Genomic DNA, 22316 nt, shown 5'->3' with positions numbered 1-22316 from the left:
GGACGGTGATAGGCCGGAGGCAGTGGAGCAAGCGGCCGAATGGAGCTAGAGGCAAAATAGGAGTCGAAGTGGCGGAGACCAGGAGCCGAGGGCAAAGAGGACGAGGTCCGCCAGTGCGGAGACGAGAGCCAGGGTCCTGGCAGAGCTGGCCGAGGTCGAAGAATTGGCGCCCCACTTGAAGAGGATGGTGGGACACATGAGGCATAGGTGCCTGGGGCCAACGATTCAGCACAGCGATGACGCACGGCTCAACTTCCACGAGGTGGAGAAGCGGCTCACGTAGGTAAATGTTGTCAGTTATGATTATGATGTGTTGGGGGTAAGGATCTAATTATTACTGTCTGGAGGTGGTGGTCGAGGTGCATGACGCTGGGTACTACTTGGAGGCCAAATTCAAGGCGAAGGCGGCCAATGACGAGTGGGTCATTCAGGAGCACGTCGCCGCCAACGAGTCGCTCCTGGTGAGGTGAAGGAGTTGGAGGACCGATAAGTGATCGACGATGCCCAGGTGGATAAGGCCAATGGGGCAGTTGGGGAGTTGCAGGGCGAGCACCAAAAGAGTAAGGATTCTCTCGCGGAGAGCGATGCCAGGGTTGTCAAGCTAGAGGGGAAACTGGTGGAGAAGGAGAAGGAGCTCGCGCCTTTGAAGGAGAAGGAAAATGCATGTAATCAGGCGACCGCGACCTTGGAGACCCGGAAGAATGAGTGGAAGGAGAAGCTTGACGCGGAGTGGGCCGAGAAGCTGACCCGGAAGCTGGTGGCGAAAGAAGCTGACTTCGCCCTACGCCGGCAGGCGGCGAATAAAGAGCATGTGGAGGAGATCAAGAAGGAAAGGGCGGTGGCGCTGCAACGGTTAAAGGAAGCCTATCTGGAGGGTTGCAGCGACAGCCGGCGAGAAGGGTTTAATGACGGGCAGCAAAATCTGTTCGAGTTTGGTGTGGATCGCGGCTTCGTCATCCTTGAAGAGGAGCGGTGTTTGGGTCTAAAATAATACTCCGGTATTATTTAGACTACTTAGGCTCGTGGACCGAATATTTGGGGAAAATATATCACAGAGCAAGATTACCTGCCGTATTGGAATAGGTTTAGGGGACTGTCACGGTATAGAATCGGAGTTGATTAAGGAAGGTGAATCTAAATCAACTAGGAAGTTCTCAAAGACTTAATTCGCAAGAAAGAACAAGTTGTGTTCTCTATATAAGGGGGTTGAATGCACAGAATAACACACGCAACGTCAAAACAAACTATCGCGCAACCGCATAGTCAAGTCTCCTCATGGAGCAAAAGTCTCCTCGCGGAGCAAAAGTCCGATTAGCTTCGGCAACCAAGTCTCCTCACGGAGCAAAAGTCCGACTCACGTCGGCAACCAAGTCTCCCATCGGAGCGGAGCTACCCAGATGCACGCCTCGCGCTGCATGTAGCAACAAGTCCGATTAACTTCGGCAATTCGAGTCAAGTCCATCGAGTCGCTAGCCTAGCTTCTAGCAAACCCAAAAGTCTGCACTAGTCAGCAAATTCCATTCGCGAGAGAGTCCTGCTATTAACGAGACAATATAAGCTCTGCTTTTCCCCAAACGGTCAAAAGTAAGATGGGCCAGCTACTTGAGGTGGAGTGAAAGGTACCTAACAACTCCGGTTGTGTATAGGTCATTCGAACTTCAGCGGTTTAACAGCAACTGCGTAGCAATCGTCTGAGAGGAAGACAATACGTGAGCGCAATCATCGTCAAACAAAGCAAGAGTTGTACCTAACTCAAAGGTACTGGCACGCCGGCAACAACAGAGAACGAATGGTCGAACCGTCTAGGGTTCGGCACCGGGGCTTGCTGATTGTTCTCTAAGGAGGATCCGTTTTCCCAGCTCCAACAAGCGAAAGCATCTCCAGTTTTCGACGCCCGTGCATGGCCAACACGCGCAAGTCATGATGCCATCCGCTGAGTCCACGCTCAATCTTCAAGTGGCCGTTCTCGAAATGCCCCGGCGTCGTCCGCACAAACACAGAGTCCGGGAGCTGGGCGAGGACATGGGCAGACGCCCTCAAAATCGTTGACGCCTCCGCAGCGCGCCTAATCGGAAATGTTTTGTAGAACTATTATATGTAGACTTAAAAAAAAATGCTTTGAGTCATTGATATTTTTGATGTCTTGTAGAACTATTATACAATTATATAAACTATTCTTGGAAAATATCACAATTGTATTGCCTTAAATAGGCTGGCTTAATTTGGTTAGAATGTCTGTTGCACTTGCACATACAGGTTATCGGGTTGCTGGTTGAAGTGGAAGTCATGAAGAAACTTTTCCACAAGCATATCAACAGTGTATTACAAGTAACCAAACGCATGTTGCAGTCTTCCATCGATGGTGTCGCTCAAGATTCTCATGAAACTGCCTTTCCTTTGTGGAAAGAGGCATTTTATTCATTAGTAATTCTGGAGAAGATTCTGAATCAGTTTCATGAATTGTGTTTTGATAGAGATCTTCAGGTATGCTCCATCACTCTAATTTAGATGCTTTTTTTTTTAGGTCTACATATTTATTTTTGTCATGGGGACGTTGAAGGGGGTTATTGCATGAGTTCGAATTGGGTGGGATGCTTGAAATTATAGGTTAGTTGTTCAGGCAGTTTAGTACAAATTTGATAAGGGTTCTACCCGCGAATTATCTAACTAGACCCAACAAACTTTCTACGCCCATGTAATTTATAACCTTCTTTAACTGAACGCAACAAAACTCATCCACGATGGAAATACACACCAAGAAATACTTACAATCTATAATCAGTTTTGTATATGGCGTTAAAAGTACTTGATGGATCAACGCTTGTTTAAATAAATGTATAAAGAAAAACTAAATCAATGCAAGAACACAGAAGTTTTACTATAGTGGAAATCTCCAAGAGATAAAAACCACTACGGGACGTTTGATGTAGTCCACACACTGTAAATCCACTATAGTTGGAAATGTTTACACAAGTAGAGATATAAATTGAATCTCTTTTACAAGCTACTAAGCATACTTGATTTAAACAGATCTACTACTCAATGAACTCAGTTGCAGACAACCATACTGTGAAGAGATCCTTCAATATCTCGATCTTGAATAATCTATTAAGTAATCACACAAGTGAGTCAATAGGAGTCAAGAACTAAACGCAACACACTTTATGTTTTTTCACAACTCTATAGAGACTAAGCAATACAATATATCAGAAGCAGAATAAACTCAGGGAAAAACCACACAAAGACAAAGATAACATGCTGATATATATATATATATATAGAGGAACTTAACTCCCCCTAATTCGGATCTTCCTGCACCAAAAAGGATAGAATCAAATAATATAACCAATAAATCAATCTAACCTTGATTTAAGACAATTTATTAGAAATTTTATAAAGGCACAATACTGTTACTAAATAAATCTGAGTGAATCAGAAATAAATCCACAAAACAAGTACTCCTAGTCCAACAAAGAATCGTGTTGTATGAAGAGCCAAAATGCAATATACCTTCAAGCGTTCCTCGAGATGGGTATAATTTGTTTTGCTCTGAATTCAAATTGCTTAATTATGAGAGAGTTGATTAGTTTGATATGTAGAATATGATAATATGATCTGATTGATTGCTTTCACGCCAATGCTTGAATGTACGTACTGGATATTGACTTAATCTCTTTGATATCAATTTCTTCATTTGCTTTTCGCGTTCCTATCCCATATAAACCTGATTACATGATGAAATTTGATTGCCCAGAAGAAAGAAAATGGTGCAATAAACACCCCTCAATCCTCATTCATCCTCTTGGATATGAAACAAAAATCCTTAAATAAGAAAAAGCTTTCTTCGAGCAAAATGATATTCAAATTGAACGCCACCACTCACTTTTTTTCTCTTGGTGTTGTCATGGCTACATGGTAGATCACTTTTCTGTGAGGTTTTTCTGGGGATATCATTCTTTTTGATTCATGGTTGTTGGAAAGTGTACTTTTTGTTGGGTACATTCATATTTTGCTGGATGCATACAAGAGAGTTCTAAATTTCATGGTTTTATCCGGCATTCGAAACAAAGACGACGATGGGGAATGAGCAATTAGTTTTGTTTGGCTGGGTACAAGATTTGGAATAAGACAGAATGAGCCATAGTTGAGGATGAGGGGAAAAATGAGTAAATTTTATTGATTATTTTAATTTAAAAAATAATCAGCAGGGCACATTAGAAATGGATTCAGTTTTGCTCACCCCCCACACTCTTGGGGGTCATATTCCCACCCAATAAGATGTTGTCATTCATATAGAGCTTAAACCATAATTAACCTATGGTTAACTTTATAATACCCCGAATTTTCGAATTTAAATTCGTATAATTTCTTGTAAATTATTAAGCTTGGTAATTCGAGTAAAATCGCATTTTACGCCTTTTCGTCGATGTCTTTGCAAAATGAAACTGATTTTAGAAATTTAAAGTTAAAAAACATTACGTTTTCAGTTGTTCGAGAGTTGACTTTTATTCCGTCGCTCATCTCCAAAAACTTCATTAACGGAAGTTGTAGAGCTTGTTCATACGAGTTCGTAGACACATGGCACACCTTAATCGGATGTCGCATGTGAAAGTTGTTAACAACGGAATTTTGGTTTCCGATTTTGGAAGGCTATAAAAGGGACATTTTTGGAAATAAAAAACAGAAAAACCAAAAGAGGAAACCGAGTCGGCCAGACCCGACCCGATTCCTCCTTTCAGCCAAATCTTTCGCGCCGGCGATCTCTCTCCTCCGGCTGCTGTGCTCGACACCGCCGGTGTCGTTAGAATCACACGGTCGAGCCGCATCGATCGGTGGTGGTTGCAACCCACTCTGTGCAGCATTTCAGCCACGCCCGACGAAACACAGCAACAGCTCCTCCATTGAGCTCGACGTCGCCGGCGAGAGCGGGCACGAGGCAACCGTCGCAAGTCCTCCCTCCTCCTCCTAGACATGAATCCACCGGCGGTGAAGCTCGAATCGATCCATTTCGTCTCCGATCTTCAACCATCGATCTGAGATCTTGCGGCGGCGATTCTGGCAGTTTCCGGCAGACTTGGAGCGAACTACAGGTATAGTTACGATCTCCACCTTGTGATCTACGTTTTTGTTGTTAGAAGTTTGTTGATTTGATGAAGTTTGGGCGGAGATAGTGGTGGCGCGCGTGCCGCCGTCTAGGGCGGCGCATGGGAGCAGGTGAGGGCGGCAAGAACTAGTATCTTGTGAACAATGTTTCATGAGCAATATTTTGGGAACAGTGTTTGGTAAAACATCGCTTCAGATGTAATTAATATTCACCTGAGATTTTACGGGTTGTTCTCTAAGCACATTGTTATGCTATTAGGTGACCGACGAAAATGAGTGAGGGAATCGCTCTTACGGTCGCAGAAGTTGCGCGGGGGAATTAAGGGGAGTAAATCTCAATATGACAAGTCTACCCTTGGCGGTGACTCATAATTATGATTTCTTTAAAAGAGTGAACTGTGACATCTATATGATATAGTGAGTTGTGTATGTGTACAAAATGATAAATAAGATACATATATATGGGTTGTTATATTATATAATGTTACAGTTTTTATTTAAATTATGAAATTTTATTGTTTTCGATTAATTGTGGCGGATGGGACCGGAAGGGAGATAATGTATTTTCCAGTATAATGGATTATTGAAGTGACATTATATATGTTGTTGTGCAAGAGTCGTTTGGTTGTAATACATAAACATGCGTGAATTGTTATATTGTATGTGGTTTTAACATTGAGTCTTGTTAAAACGTTTTCTAGTTTTCGGACGTTGTTGGCATTAAATCGGAACCAAACCTTGGCCGTGTGTCGGTTACGATCAGTTAGATCTCTAGTCTGTGTGTCGTTGTACTGCATGAGGGATAACAGATGGGTTTCCTGGGTCTCATGAGTACACATGTTTTAAATGATTTTTGGGTAACCAGTTAGGCTGCCCAGTGTCTCATAAGTACACATATTTTAAAATAATATTGAGTAACCAGATGGGCTACCCAGTGTCTCATGAGTACACATGTCTTAAAATGTTATCTGTTACATTTCTTTTGTATGTGTTGTATGTTATAATATTGGTTTACTCATACAGGCTGAAACAAATCAATAGTGTAGGGGATAGTTGTGCAGGTGGGGATTGTTAGGTTCGGAGAGCTTGCTCGGAAGATTACTGAGGGTTTCTTTCTTCTGTTTGTGGTAAGGATTGAGTGAATATTACATTTCCAATTGTTTTAATACTTGAGTGTATAAACTAGTAATGTATTATTCATGTCAATTGAGTCGTACTGTGAACTCAGTTTTGATACACTGTTGTTGTAAGATAATTTCATTATATTTGAGATTGGTTTAGATATATTATGGCTTTGAATTCGAACTTTTATCATTTCGAAATTTCGGAGATGTAACAAACCTTAATTTAATATTATTAATTATAATTGCAGCATTTATGATAAATAAGCACTAGATCAACCCAATTTGATGGATCCGTTGCTACTGTAAAAAAAAAACTCATTGACACTACCATTTTTTTCCCTTTGCCTCATATATAAACTTTTATATTGTCGCAATTCTTAGATATGTATTGTCTATGCTTCTAATCTCAATCTTCCTGATCTAGTCGCATATGGATCTCAGACATCAAAAAACACCAAAATTAGGTTATTAAGCTCTCTTCATGAGGTTAAATTGCATTTTGAAGTATTATGAATCAAATTCATCTACAATTTTGGTGTTTGATTCTAGATTCTTAATATCAGGGATTTTTCTGATGAATCAAATTCATCTACAATACTATGGTTTGTATCTTGTCAATTCTTCTTTTTATTATCTTAAACATGAATTTATATTTTGCTCTTTTTTTATAAAACTAATATTTGGCGACACTCAGATCTAACTGAATCAGTCTCGATCTAGTCAAATTTAGTCAAGAATATGCAATTGTCTGGATTTAGCACATATAATTAGGTCTTTCGTAATAATCATTTGACAATCAAAATCAAATTGATCGACCACAAATTTCCCACCTTTTCTTTTTTTCTCGTCATTCTTATAACACATCGTTAATACTAACCGATCTGGTCTCGATCTAGTCAAATCTGATCAAGAATATGCAATTGTCCGGATTTAGCCGATAATGTGCTAAGTTTGGCCAAATTAGCCCATATCTATGTTGGATATTGCTACTTGGCTAGCTAGAGTTGTCATCAACAACATGGATTTTCGAAAATAAATTATCTATTGATCTGTAGCTGATTCTCAATCATCTCAATTACAGATTATTTGAAAATAAATTCCAAATATATAGACTAGCTTCTTCTCAAAAACTAATTGTGCTTAAAGATTACTTCCAAAAACCTATCTAATGGGTATGTCCCTCCTTAATGGAGATGAGAAATCATGTAGTGAATTACAAATGAAGAAAGTATGAGGAACTATTGATTTAGTGACCCATTTATTGAAGAAGCTATAGCTATATAGTAGAGCTATAGGATGGAGTTGATTTTGTAGAAACTTGTAGCCGTTTTTGTTGAATGTAAGAAACAAAGCTACAACCTTAGAGTGTTGGTAGCTGAAATGTTTGACAAATGCATGGAGAAGCGTGATGCATACAAATATTGAAGCTTGAAATAAGGAAGAAGTTTAAATTCTCTTTCTTGTGCATGAACGTATTGGATTTACAAGGGAAATGCATGAAGAGGTTTGCCTATATAAAAACATGAGAAGTGATGCAATTGTGGTACCATATTGGAGAGATCATCTTGTGTGTTATTAAGAGTGTGAGATAGAGAGAAAACTTCAAGTAGAGAGTTTTGTGTGTGTAGCAAAGTAAAGTGAGTGTGAGAGTGTATCCCTTCAAGTGTGAGTCTTGAAGTAGTGTGTCTCTCAGTGTAACATTTTTCGTATAGAGGAAGTTTTTTATTGTTGTTATCCGTGGACGTAAGTATTTTGCCGAACCACGTTAAATTCCGGTGTTTTCTATCATTTTTATTTTCTACTTGTGGTTGTGAATTTTTTCAATTTCATTTTACAGTTTATTCTTCCGCATTCCCCAATACTATACATAAACATGTTCAAGAAGAGTAATGTGCGTGATTGCGTATAATACCAAATATGGTATGAGTTATATGACTTACATCTATGGCGTCAGTTCTCTCTGTTTTCATCTGTAAAATTTACGTAATTGAATCTAGGAGCAGTCGCCAACCTCGTGTTCTCTCTGTTTTCATATTTAACTGAAACAAAAGAGTGAGAGTTGAAATGAAACATCTCACGAATTTCATCTCCACCACAGCCTTCAAAGTTTGGCTAATCAGGGACAACTTAGGTAGGAACAATTCAGAGTACTTGTCAGAAAGTCGCGACGCATTGAGGCCATTCTTCAAGTCTGAGACTGAAAGGGGCTTAGGAAGGATCAAAACCTTCTCTATAAAACGGCTCTGAAACCGCAACACAGTGCATCAGGTCAGCATTCTCGTTTTCAGTGTAGTTCTCTTTTTGTGTCTGTAACTGAAGTTTGTGACAGACTTGAGAGGTGAGAGTTCTCGTGTTTCTTTGTGGACTCTTCATCTGAGAAAAACGAAGTATCTGAATCTGCGAGAGGGAGAAGTTTCCGAACCAGAGAGATATAGGGTTTAGAGTTCTTTAGTGATTTCGAAATCTATATCTTTTTGTTTCTGTGAAAAAAATGGCCGGAGAAGGAGTGTTCTGTGACTTCTGTCACCAGGTGATTTTTCCAGAAGGGTTTAGGATTGATGAGAAAATTCTCACTCTTTTAGTTATTTTCTTTCTCGTTGAATTATGAGATGGAAGAAACTGTGTGCATGTGTTTCAAGGATTTGAAGTGTAGAGGATGCCAAGTCAAGGTCTGTGATCGCTGCCTCAAGAAAAGGTCAGAATTTTGGGGACTCAAGTTTTCAAATTTTGTGATTTTATCAGTTTTGCTTATTCATGGTATATATCCCTGATATTTACAGATATATAGACGTAGACCCTCCGCAAATGACAGAAGAGGAGGCTGCTTCAGATGACTGGAAGTGTCCGAAATGCTCAGGGAACTGCAACTGCAGCGCATGCAGGTAAGTCTAAAATGTGTTGTTCAATTTGCTATACTGGTTATGCCGATTTTTCAATTTCACAGGAAGCAAGCGGGTTTACTACCTCTTGGTCGACTTGTGCCCAACTCAGAAAAGCCTTCAGAGGAGGTTTGGCAATACTTATGTTGCCGTTGCAGCATAATGTACTTGTTCATGTCATTTTAAATTTTTTGTGTAAATGCTAACTTTGAATTTTGACATAGGAGCCTGCGGAAGGGTCTGAGCCAAAGGGAGAAGAAGACAAACAAAGTGGAGATGTGGCGGCAAAGGGAAAGTGGATGGCAAACGCTCCCAGGGAACCCCGCAGAGCGAAGGCAAAGGGGAAGTAGTTGACCCTGAACTTCCTCTACCTTTGGGGGTTCCTTTAACAACTGTTGCAGGCATTGATCTACTTCCTCAGGATGTACGAGATGCCCTACAGTTCATAGAGTTCTGTGTGGCCTTTGAAGAGGTGACAATTTTTGTTTATATTTGTTCTGTTTTGAATGTTGCATATATATTTGATGTGTTGTGCCAATTGATTAACTTGATGTGTATCACCTCTTGTGCTTTATTTTAGGTTTTGGGATTCAGCAAAGCACAAGCTGAATCTCTTTTCAGAGACCTAATGCTTCAACAGTACTCCTCCGTATTCCATTTCCAGGCAACTCTCTTATCTTTACAGAAGGTGGAAATCGAACTTGAGTAAGACTTCTATCTAGTAACTTCAATTTTTTCACAAAAGCTCATTGGAATGTTGCTTTTTGGTCAAATTTATTTACATAATATGTTTACAGACTCAGGCCTTTGAAGGATTTGAACGAAGACACCTGGTTCGAATATATGAGGTGCTACTTCTCAGAGTCTCAAATCCTACTGAAGGAACTGCCCTCAGATTTCTTTAGTAGAGGAGTTGAGGGCTACAAGTCTTTGGACTTCTCCCAGAAGCTGAGAGTCCTAAATTTCCTTTGTGATGAGGCTCTTGTCACTGAGTAAGCACAATAAGCATTTTTTGTTATAACTCTTATGTATTTCCTCTCAAAGCATGTACTGATGAATTTGCAATGTATCCTCCAGTAATCTGAGCAACTTCATAAAAGGGAAAGGAGAAATGTTCAATCAAAGAAAGAGCGAAGCAAAACAAATGGTTTCTGCTGCAAAGGCTAAGGTAACATCAATTTAGTTCAAGACAAGTTATTCGTAGTGTATATGTAGTTTCTGATTCTAACTATTTCTTTGCGCAGGAGATAAGCCTCAAGGAGCAGTTGAGAACTGAGGTGGCCAAGGCTAAAGAGTGAAGTAGCTCAAGCTCATGCATGAAGTAACTATGGTTTCAAGACTAAAGAGTGAAGTAGCTCAAGCTCATGCAGAGTTTCTTGAAGCCAAAGCCTTTAATCAAATTGTATATAACCTTTTTAGCATATTCAGCTGGTACTTTTGTTAAGAATAATGAAATGTCTTTTTGGTTTCTTAATCATGAATGTTTGATTGTCACTGCTAATTCTTCTTTACAGTGATACAACATGATTCTGTACGAATGGAGCCTTATCTGTTCGATGCAGATGGTCATGTCTTTTGGAAAATTGACAGGCTATGACGATGAAAATGAGTCTCTGCTTCAAGGTTTGTTCTGACCTTTGTCAATAACTCAATATGAGGCTTGTAATATTGAATTGTAGTGCTTGTGAGCATGAATACTGAAAGGTTTTATATGGTCAGATGTGGGAACTTCGGATCCATTTACATTATTTGACGGAAAATGGTTCCTTTATGGCGCAGATCAGAAAGAAGCAGTTGAAAATTACTGCTCTTCTGTAAGGTATGCTCATTTAGTTGTTTTATATATGTTCTGCTAATATTACATGGATTAGCTGAGATAATTGTTGACATTCTGTTTCAGGAAAAAAAAAACCAGATGTCTAAGACTGTCAAACACTTCAAGTTCTCCTTCAAGTTCTGGAAGCAAGGAAGAACATAAGCTTGATAATGCGACTAACGGAAGCAAACAAGACGACGTACCCAAAAGTAGTGCAGAGTTGTAATAGATTCAAGAGATTACATAGGTTTAGATACATAGCTGCAAGTTAACCAAGTTGTAGAACTTAGAAATTTAGTATAGATACACAGAAATACTAAACCCAAGGATCCCGAGAGCTTGCCAAGACTTGCGCATCATATGGGATAAAATGTGGACTTTTTTGAGGCGGTGGTAAAATATGTACATATACGATATATATGTAAATTTACATGTTGCAGTCAAAACTTTGAAATTTTTTTTTAATTCAACGATGTCGCTCTAAATCGTCAACTACACTACCACATAAGGAACGTAAAACAACATCTTCAACAATCACACAAGTTGAGTCTGGAATAACCATCTACATTTGCGTTAAGATAATGGGATAACTGACCAAAGGCACATCTACATTTGCCTAAAGATAAGAGGTCTGACCGCTTTGGGTTGTTTTGCACCTCCGTTGGGGTTATAGACAATCTTGTATCATTTCATTATTAAAGTAATAGAAACAAAATGGAACTATTTAGCCTGCTTTGCTCTTCTTGAAGCAGCCATGTACCAATGAAAGAATGTAAGTTTTTGCAACCTGAGAGAAGCCCCAAAAGATTTTCCTTGCCATTTACATCTCATATTTACAGAATAATGCCCTCTTAATTCCTTCTACAAAATTCTTAACCCAGCCACCCGGCCACTATCTTTTCCCTCAGCATTTTTGCTTGTAAAATAATATTCAGTATAAAAATAATACTAACCGCACCAAAATAGGAATAGATCTTCTATATAACTTTCCATCTTCCCCACGACCATTTTTTCATTTTGTGCTCTGCCAGTTCACAACCCCTTAAATGCACCAGCTTTCAGCAGCAACAATCGATGAGAGACCAGGTCCGTAAGGAGGCAAGTCCAATTAAAATGAAGGAACCACAAAACAATCTTTTCAATCTGCCTTGTCACTAACCCTGACAACATCTACGACCGTAGCATTGCAAAAAAAGCATCTGTGGCAATTCAAAAGATGTCGTGTTATGCAGCCATAACAAGACCTATGTGAACAAGGTCCAAAACGAGCATCTGCTTCACTTGCATAACAAATGCAGCAAACGTCATCGTTCACATCAGTTTCTCCCCCTGATATCTTATTTTCTTGTGATTGGCTCCGGAGAAGGATGAGGTTCAGAAAGTTCTCTAGCTGAGTAAGTTTTCCAAGATGAGAATCGCCTCTTAAAGTTCCAGCCTGGAAGATAAACAGGTTATAATATCAGAAGAAAGAAAATGAAGCAGATACTTGTTAAATGAATGGAGCAATGAACCATTTTGATTTTCTTTAATCTTTAGTCAGTGTTTATGTTTTTCCATAATTTTCTGAGCTCTCCCAAAAGTAAGAAGTATAAACCCACTAAGGACGCATCTAGTCAGTCTAGTAGGCAACATGGTGTAAGAAGATTGAATAGGCGATATGCAACAAGCATTATCTATAAGCTTGCCTAGTCATATAAAACAAAGCAATGATGTAAATGCTCTGACAGACACCCTAGAAAGCAGTACTAAAACGTAATACTATAAAAAAATTATGGCTCGTGTATTTGTATGTTCCCAACATTATGATTCAACTGGCATGACATAAAACTACAATCTCAAAAGAATTTCATTCAACAAAAGTATTGTATATGAGAATGAGACATAATAAAGTTTACGGGAGCTAACCCAGTTGTAATCCAATAGGTACTGAAATCTGCAATTAAAACTGTCAAGACACCCCATGCTTGCAAAGATGCTCACAACATCATTGTGCTCCTTGCAATCCATCTGTTCACTAGCATCTATTAAGTTCAAGATAATACCCACAAGAGGTGCCAGTACCATCCCTCGGTTTACTTTTTCCAAGGATTGACCGTGGCGTCTCAGGGACCTGCAAAAACAAAATCCATAAATGATAGTACAAGAAGTCAGTAAACTGGCCCAAAGATATACTCATCATGGAATACACAGACAATTTTACAAGACCAACAACAAGGAGTTAAGACTGCATTAAATTTCTGAGTCCAAAATGACAAGTCAGTCTTGGATCACATAAAGTGAACCAACAAGAAAAGTTTTCATCTTTACCAAAGCTTTTGCATGTGCACAATATACTACATGGCAATCATAGTTTACAGAGTTCATCAAAAAAGTGGACAAAAGGAAATGATAAGGAAACAAAGGATGAGATGCACTTGGACCTTTATTGTCATCCCTTCTTTTCTTTCATCCTCTTAAGTAACTTTAGGGATTATATGTCATATCTGAAGATAACTGGAAAGTAATCTTACAAGTCAAAGAACTCGGAATCTTCTGCTGAAGTGATGTGGTTCAGAATAAAGACAATCAGCTCAGTCAACCTTCGAAGGTTTGTATCAGCCCCAGATAGAAATGCTTGAGGTATCTCATGAGTACAAAATTCCAAAACCCTTGCAAGGTTGCATGAAAGATCATATATCACACTGCATTTCTTTTGCTGGAACTCTAACACCTGCAGATCATACTTACTTAAATTAGACAAACATAGAGTTTAAGTATGAAAATGGTAAATGGCCTAAGTACACATATTTGTATGTGGTTAAACTATAAAAATAAAATAAAAAATAATAAAAACCTATGTCCCCTGACCCTCTACCTTACCTGCTGAATTATCTGTCCAACTTTCCCATATCTCATATCTCAACAAAAGCTGACAAAACTAAAATACATCTGAATTTGACAAACTAAAACCGTGAGACTGCTTGGCAAAATATGACTTCTTTTAGTTCTTTTCTTTTTCAGCTTCTATTGGAAACAGAAATCATACAGATGGATGAGAACACCTTCAATTATGTTTTGGAATGTAGCAAATTGAGTAACAGTTCACATATAATAGTGATATTTCCACCCTTCTTTATTCACTTTTGAAAACTAATGCAACATGGAGAAAAACTCAAGTTAATAATTTGTGCAATCACTAAAGAAAGAACTAGCTCTTCCGCTGCGCATTCAGGCCTAACCAACTTACACCACACATCACTTTGTTATCTATATTAACCACAGATTTGAGTGCTATTATACACGGATCTGATCCAGTAAGACTGCACTAACCACGGCTCCATAACAGGGTTTGTGCAAGCAGAGACTTTTCTCTCCCAATTACACATTAGGGGTTTGATGATGATACACTAATCTAGGTAAAGTAAGTATATTTGCATGCTTCCAATAGAAAATTACAAATGCATGCCCTAATAAGAACAGGATTATCCATACCTGGTACTTTTCTTGCATCTCTCTAACAGAAACGGAAAATTCAGTCATTGTCCAACTGAGAGTGTTAAACAGGCGATTGAGAAAAGCTGAGAACAACCCTTCATCACTGATACAAGTTTGCCCTAGCAGCCTCTACATGGAATAAGAGGCCAAAGTAGACAAAATGTAGTCATGTTCAGAACCAGAACCTACTCTGAGTGAAAAAAAAGTTTGCAATTGAAGTTCCAAAAAACAATGAAGATATTCACCTGGAAGATGATGGACGATGACGATGATGATTCACCATGCTTTGATGAGCCAAACCCAGATCCCTTGCACAAGCGCAGAAGAATGTTTGTTACCGGAATCCAGGATCTATTATCAAATGCTGACAGCAACGCCTTTGGCATCCTCTGTTTCACTGCATCATTGCTCTCAAACGCAGCCAAATATTCTTTGTACTGTACCAAAACTGAAATAGATTGAAGAAGCAGATCCCTAAGATCTGCACTCGATATTCGAGGATCGTTGAAATGTGTAACCACAAAGGTGATCTGAGAAACAAGAACCATATACCAGTTATTAAAGTCTAGAAGCGAAAACCTCGTAATCAGTAGCAGTCATATATTGATGAAACTAAGATGAAATTACGAAACAGTTTACCAAAAAAAAAAAAGACAAGCTTGAAAGATGAAACATACAAATGAAGCGAGGCCTTGCTTGATGAATATTGATGATGGGACAAATGGAGGATCACATTTACGCAACACATGAAAGCAGTCGACCTGCAAAGGAAATAATCAGACAATGAGTAATAAAAAAGAGAATTACAGATCCAAATAGATGAGAGCAATTGGCTAAAGAGTCATTGCAATTGGGACCTCAATGATATCTAGTATTTGCAGAACCTTAAACAGAGTAGATGTTCTATTTATATCAATTTTTTGGTTTTAAGTTTGACAAGATCAGAAATCTAAATTTTGAAGAAATTTGTCAAACCTGCTAAATTTGAGCTGAAGTTTCACCAAACAACTATGTAACATCTAATGAAATACCAGTACTGTGTCTACCTGAGATATTTCGGGATATTTCAGTAACACGCAGACATTAACACCAACGAAACATTCAATGAAAGAAATCTAAAAAAAATATTTTTCTTATAGAAAAAATGAAGCAAAATGTTCATTGATAACACATGCGACCAAAAACAAGGACAGACACAAGCGTTTGTAATTTAAAACATGAAGGGACAGGACTCCTGTATTAAATAAAACAACTCAGTTGATTTACCAGAGCTTCAAGATAGTATTCAGGAACATAGGTGAACAATAAATCCACTTTGCTAAGGACAAGAAGCAACTGAACAGTCCACATGCATGTTGCATACATTCCTCTTAGCTTCCATCTGGAGGATAGGGAGATACGGTACCTGTATGGCAAGAGAAACAGAACATGTAAATGTATGTGAAGAACCACATTATGTATACTGCATCACTGGCTTTTTATAAGAGATACTCCAATGAACAGTAGATCTGAAGTTATAGTTATTTCTGTACCACATTTTATACTGATGTCTAATAGAAAAAGATGAAAAATACATACAAAAACTTATGAAACCAAGCTGCTCATCATGATTATGAGATTATCTTACCAAGCACATTGTCGTACAGAATCAATAACCTCTTCTCTATGAACATTACGAGCTTCTTTTAAGTGCTTCAATTGCTCAAAACAAGGTCCTTCTCTGATTTTTTTATCAGTTTCTTCAAGATTGGCTATCGACTGCAACTGGTGATTCATGTAATATGAAGCCTACAATCAGAAATTTTAGTAATTCAGGTATATACAATATTCAGGAACGATCACAAGCAAAACAGACATCATAAAGAATACTTGATTAGAAGAGTATGATCATGAGAAAAATAAAGTCAAAACAACGACCTGATAGACCTACAGGTCAAATCATTTATACTTGTTTTAAGTAAAATAAAATTAATACTGAATAAATCTAGTATGCAGATAACCAATAATATTAGCTTCAGTAACGTTTACAAGTTTTACAATGGGGTTCACAGATACTCTTGAAATTAAATTTTAAAAAAAAAAAAACAGTGACAGTCAGTATTCTACAGTGAAGATATATATCCCCTTACCTGCTTAAAATTTGGCGCAAGACCTATATGATACAACAGCAACAAAACATCTAGAAGTTCTTCTTCTCTGAGTGTAGCTGAAGACATGATACCCTCCCTTGGTATAAAATTCGTATGTTGCACTGGGCAATAACTAAAATCAGATTCCGATTGGTAACTAGAACTAGGTTTATCAGCTATTTCATCACTCAAACTTCCAGCACTGCATTCTGTAGTAACATGGGAAGATCTCTCAGGCATGGGACGGCAATGGACCTGTGAACCTCTACCTATGTATCTAATTGGATACCTAGATTTTCTTGTAAAATCATCATCATAACTTGAGCAGCAGCATGGTTTTCTTGTACTTAAATGAGTCACTCTTGTTTCTTCATCATCCATACAACCTTCCTCCCATCGGATATCCTCTACTTCCTGATGATCTGCAGGTTGTGATTTTGAGAGATGACTAAAAGATCCACCAAGCCTAGTATTGTCATTTCGATGGGGATCATTTCTAAAAAATAAACCTACTGGAAAGCTCCGCTGACCGCCCCTATGAAGAAAACCAACATCACGGCCATTTTCACTGCCCTTCAACCAACCGCATATTTCCCCCACTCCAAACCCTTCAGATAAAAAATGAAGTATAACTGTGTACAAAGAAACGAGAACAGAATTGCTTGAAACTCCAGGAGGTGGAAGATTGTGGTCAGCTCCTCTGTTCTTTAGCAGAAGGTTCTGTAAAAATGTCCTGAACACTGAACCAGGCAACTGTGGAGGTGTCACAGGTGGGATGAACTGTATGACCAAGCGACACAGGTTCCTATGCTTCTCCTCAATCTGAATATGTACCATGAATTATTAGCACTAAACTTCACAAATCTGAATGTTCACACAGTATAAATTATTTAAAAGGCAGGCAAGACAACTACAAGCTGTTGGTGTCGAACATTAGGGAGAGCTTCCAATGACGGACCTTATGACCAAGTCAGGACTTTTGAATGAACGATTGGATGACATGCACATCGGAATTTAAAAATAGTAATTGAGGTTTAAAACACTCATCCAACCCTTCATTTGAAAATGCTCACTTGGTCCTCATTATAAGATCACACCAAACATAAAAAATACACACATATTCAAATTCATATACAAACTAACCCCCCCCCCCCCCCAAAAAAAAAAAACACACTTGCTTCACAGCTTACAACTATGAGCAAAATAAATATTGAAACCAAAACTTAAATATATACATATATAAGATAAGAGGATTGATTAAGTATAAGTTATTGTTTTACACCAAAGAACTAGGTTTTGATTTTATATTTTCATACTATAATACAATTTAACTAAAACTTCGACATTTGATAAATCTGTGAAGAAGTTTACTCGAATCGTCCCAAACACGAGTCCTGTTGTAAGGCTTTATATTTGTGTCTCAATTTCCTACCTGATATTTATCAGCTTATAGGACTGGCTACACCCAACTGTCCTAACACTTGTACCTTTGTAATGTTTTACATTTTTTCAATTCAACATGTTACTGAAGAAATAAGTGACTCACCACTTCATTAGAAAAAAATTAATGGACTCTATTATGGATTTCTGACCACATTCTCCATAGGGCCCTCTTATCTCTTCCTTCTCCGAGCTCGGATTATGGAAGAAGGAGAAGAAGGAACCGAGAAGAAAGTATAAGGATTTTTGCATGTTTTTTGGCATGAAATTCGCAGAGAGAGAGAGAGAGAGTATTGATCAATGTATCTTGCCATCTTGGAACTGTACATGGTTTGTTGAACAATAAAGATTCAGTCCTATATATGACAGTGTGTTATTGACCTATTTGAATTTGTCCATGACGATAACATGGAGAAAATAGATAAATTCATATAATGTGTTTCAATCAATCTTGAACTTCCTGCATGAGTTAACTGACTTCACTCCCTCATATTTTTATATATTAGAATACCTCTGAAAGATTCTTCTCTTTTTCCAACTTTTACATTCTAGATTTAGTATCAACAATATAATGCAGATTAAATTCTGAAAAAAAAATGTACCTTACTAACTGCTTCAGATAAAGCTCTAGTCATCAACAGCATGCTACTTTCGTAGGACACATCTTCACATGAACCGGGCCACCAAACAGAAGGCATTATAGATTCAAGATCATTCTTATTTGGATCCTTTCGTGAAAGGAAACCTTCAAAATGGTATTCAAAATCAGGTGATTTCCACCAGAGCACCATAAGTTCTTGCCGTCTAAGGATATGACATGCCAATGCAAGGTAGGGATAAGATCCTGAACATGGACAATCTTTGAGAATTAATGGAGCTGTTTTGCAACCACATGCCAGGGCATTTATCACATGTTCAAACAACAACTGTGACCTATTAAATTCCAGAAAGACATCCAGAACTCTATCTAAGCCTGAATAATCATGTGGCACCTGCAATCCAAACACTTCCATTATGAACGACAAAAAGGGACCCCAGGCAACATACTCTATGCTCCAAACATCTGCTCCAAGTGCGGAGAAAAGTTCCTCGCATATCCCATGAGAAGCAGGATTAAGAATTTCGCTGAGCGAAACAAACCTCTTAAGTCTCAATTTCTCAACAGAAGAATGCTTTGCCTGTTCCACAGAGTGCAAACCCAACAGCCTAGACAAGCACCGCAGCAACTGAGTTGTAAACGAAATTATGGATGGAGGTGCTTGAAGGGGATGGTAGCCTTCAATGGGAAATTTAAAGGGGCGGCCACCAAAATTTAATTCACATCGTTCAGCTTGTGAGAGAGAAATTGCAGGAAAATATCCACATCCCACTCCCATCTTACGAATACCATGGAATGCAACACCGAGAGAGACACCATTTCTGTAAAATGATATCTCATTACAATCCAAATCTATGCAGCATCCGATAACATCACCAACAACCCATGACTGACCATACAATTCAGCATCCTTGTTCCATTTTCTAACCCTCCTCCCATCAAAAGCATACGAATCGTCTGCATCACCAACACCCTTATGGTCAGTGAAAGGGCAAGAAACAGTAGCCCATCCAAGCTGCTGAATACCCGCAGTTTCCATAAAAACCTCATACATCCATTTCCCTTTCCAAACTGCAGCATTAGCCCTTGCACTGCTGAACATTGCCAAGCTCTCAATGAGCAAAGGCGGCTTAATAATTCTAATATCACCCCGGATACTAATTTCATCAAGACCAACAGTGTCCAGCCTGCCGCCACTTCCATATACACAAATGCCATCCCTATCTCCATCTCCAACCAAATTACTCAAATTGACATGTAATTTTCCAAACTCATTCTTTAATATACTGCGAACTACATTCCCATCAACCGGCCCAGACACCGGACCAATTGATCTGTTAGGAAGTCCAAATACATACTCCAAAGTTCTCTCCACTGATTGATAACCAAACTCATCACACGATGAAACAAGATGAGTTTTCGACGAATTCTCTTTGCTGTCCTCACCATTCAATATCAAAGCCAGACCAGAAGATAGCCCACCTAACCGTAGGCCGTCTTCCGCCATCCGAAATCAACACAAGCACTATATATCCAACCCAATCCGCCCCAACAATCAATTAAAATATAGCCTTATACAAAGCAAATTACAACTCGAGGACTAATCCATAACTCAAACCAAATCATCAGCCATCCTTACCTGAAATTTCAACGTCATAAATTTAAAATATCTGGACAAACCTCAACATCATAAACTATATCAACTATGAAATTCAGCAAATTGAACATTTTCACAAACGAAATTACATAATTTAAACTCGATTAATCAAGCAAATTCAACATTGTAAGGCAACAAATTACACAGCCCAGGCTAATAAGGGTTAGGGAGAAACCGAATTTGATGAAGAATATTTTGAATTTGAATTTTGAAGAAGAGTTTAGAATAATTAAAAACAAATAGGAATTGGAAATTCCGAAGCGGAAGACATTAGAAATGAACTCACGGTTGGAGTTTGATCGGGAACGCGGTGGTGATTAGCGTGCTAGGGTTTTGCGGCAGCCATTAATGAACCACCGCGCCTTATATGAATGCTGCAGAGAGAGAGAGAGGGACAAAAGTGGAATGTTCGCCAAAGGAAGAGGAAGAGAGAGCTGCTGGTGCTTCAACCCCACGCACGCTTGACTGGCGAGGGCTCTCCCTCTACCAACGGAAGTCGAAACCGACACGTGGCGTGATTAGAAGGGGTTACCGGCTGCTGACGTGGTGCTAAGGTGCGCCGGTGAAGGGATGGACGTCGTGTTTGTCTTTGGTTTTGGGACTTTGCAACTCGGTTGGAGCCGAATTTTCCATTTTTGTCACTTAAGTTTTTTATTTTATTCTGGTCATTAAATTATCTGATCTTCTGTTTATTTCTTCTTCCAAAAAATGAAACCTTGATAGGTTAGGATCCTTATAAAATTTCAAGTAGGAAAGAGAATGTGTGAGAAGGATTCTATTATAGAGTCAAGACATGAAATTATTTAAAAAAAATGTTTGAAAATGAAAGTCTAAATAAAAGATGTATGTATTGCAAAGAGTGCAGATCTATGTCATCTATCATCAAACTTGGTCCAATGGCTTAAATTAGATGATATTTAGACTTGTTATCGAACCGAGTAATCCCAAGTAATCAATCCATCAAATCTCCTCTAGTCTTCTAGGTTGAGTTGGATTATCAGCACTCTCCAAAACAAAACAAATAATAGAGTTGAATTATTTGGATTAGTAATTGCTTTCAACCAATTATGCATTTATGCTTATACTATATGCATAGATGAAATTAAGGGTGTATGAGACCATTTGAGGTATAAACTTTATAATTTTGTTATTTGGTGATGAGTGTAAACATGCAAAAATTAACACGATGACGTATAAATCATTCACCGTATAAATCAATGCTTCATTCAAATGAAATTTTATCGAATTTACAACATTTTAATTACGAAATCACTGTTCAAAAAAAGAATATAATATAGAATATAGAATCTTATATGCTCTATTTTTTTCATCAAAAATGTTGGAATAATAAGTAAAGAACTTATCAAGATACTCCACATGCAATTGGCACCGCCAAAAAGCAAACCCATTTTGTTTTCTTCATTCCAAAAAAAATGATAAACACAAATCCATAAAAGCACATACAAAAATCCTTAACCAAAAATATAAAGGATCACATGAAAAGATTGAAAGCCTACCAATCCTACTAAGATGCGCACTCGGGGGATTTTAGGTTAGGCCTTGTTATTCCCACTGGCCACCGGCGGGGGTGCGTAGTGCGCACCATGTGAGTAGGGGACGGCTTTGATTTGACGTCGCTTTTTCCATAAGCAACACAAAAGCGGGAGTCAAACTTCCAACTGTGGGATCACGAAGATTAAACTGTTGCAAAAAGCATTAGGGGTATTATTGTAATTAAAAAATTTGTGGGTTTGTAATCAGCACGTGCTTAAGGGGGAAGGTGTTTTTGGTAATTTGAGGTTTTTGGCGGGTCAAACTAAATATCAACGACGGCAAAGAAAAGGTTTGCCGTTTGCATGAGAAACACGCCTGGAGAGTTATTTTTCTTTTGGTGATGATGATGACAAGTGGAGATGAACACTTGGTACACGATTACTGAGTAATCTATGACAGATTATTTCTTTTCTTTTTCTTTTTTTGGTCCAAGGATATTGGATGGAGGAGGATTTTATGTCATTTTCATGCTTTTTTAATTTATTTTAAACATGTTCTTGTTTGCTTTTTATGATGCGACTTAAAAGGAATTGCATTTTGAA

The 22316-nt window shown here is 38.4% G+C and overlaps 2 protein-coding genes across 2 annotated transcripts; one reads left to right on the top strand and one right to left on the bottom strand.

The window, feature by feature from the left end:
• The first annotated feature begins 8836 nt into the window (after positions 1 to 8836).
• On the top strand, positions 8837 to 10404 carry LOC126802108 (uncharacterized). The gene is made up of 9 exons (XM_050529660.1): positions 8837 to 8922; positions 9008 to 9109; positions 9172 to 9235; positions 9331 to 9441; positions 9528 to 9578; positions 9687 to 9811; positions 9904 to 10098; positions 10184 to 10274; positions 10351 to 10404. Exons 1-9 carry the CDS (start codon positions 8837 to 8839, stop codon positions 10402 to 10404), a joined length of 879 nt encoding a protein of 292 aa, XP_050385617.1.
• A 1148-nt stretch (positions 10405 to 11552) lies between these two features.
• Positions 11553 to 20632, bottom strand: LOC126787859 (E3 ubiquitin-protein ligase RKP). The gene is made up of 11 exons (XM_050513775.1): positions 20507 to 20632; positions 18568 to 20202; positions 16526 to 17347; positions 16024 to 16184; positions 15663 to 15801; positions 15074 to 15157; positions 14642 to 14926; positions 14394 to 14525; positions 13433 to 13632; positions 12828 to 13032; positions 11553 to 12357 (listed from the first exon to the last, which is right to left on the bottom strand). The coding sequence occupies exons 2-11, from the start codon at positions 20068 to 20070 to the stop codon at positions 12061 to 12063; spliced, it is 3828 nt and encodes a 1275-aa protein (XP_050369732.1). The 5' UTR covers positions 20071 to 20202; positions 20507 to 20632; the 3' UTR covers positions 11553 to 12060.
• Between the last annotated feature and the right edge of the window lie 1684 nt (positions 20633 to 22316).

Source organism: Argentina anserina, chromosome 1 (genome assembly GCF_933775445.1).
Source record: "Argentina anserina chromosome 1, drPotAnse1.1, whole genome shotgun sequence".
Lineage (NCBI taxonomy): Eukaryota > Viridiplantae > Streptophyta > Magnoliopsida > Rosales > Rosaceae > Argentina > Argentina anserina.
The sequence above is the reverse complement of the archived record's forward strand: the minus strand, read 5'-3'. Positions and strand labels throughout refer to the sequence as shown.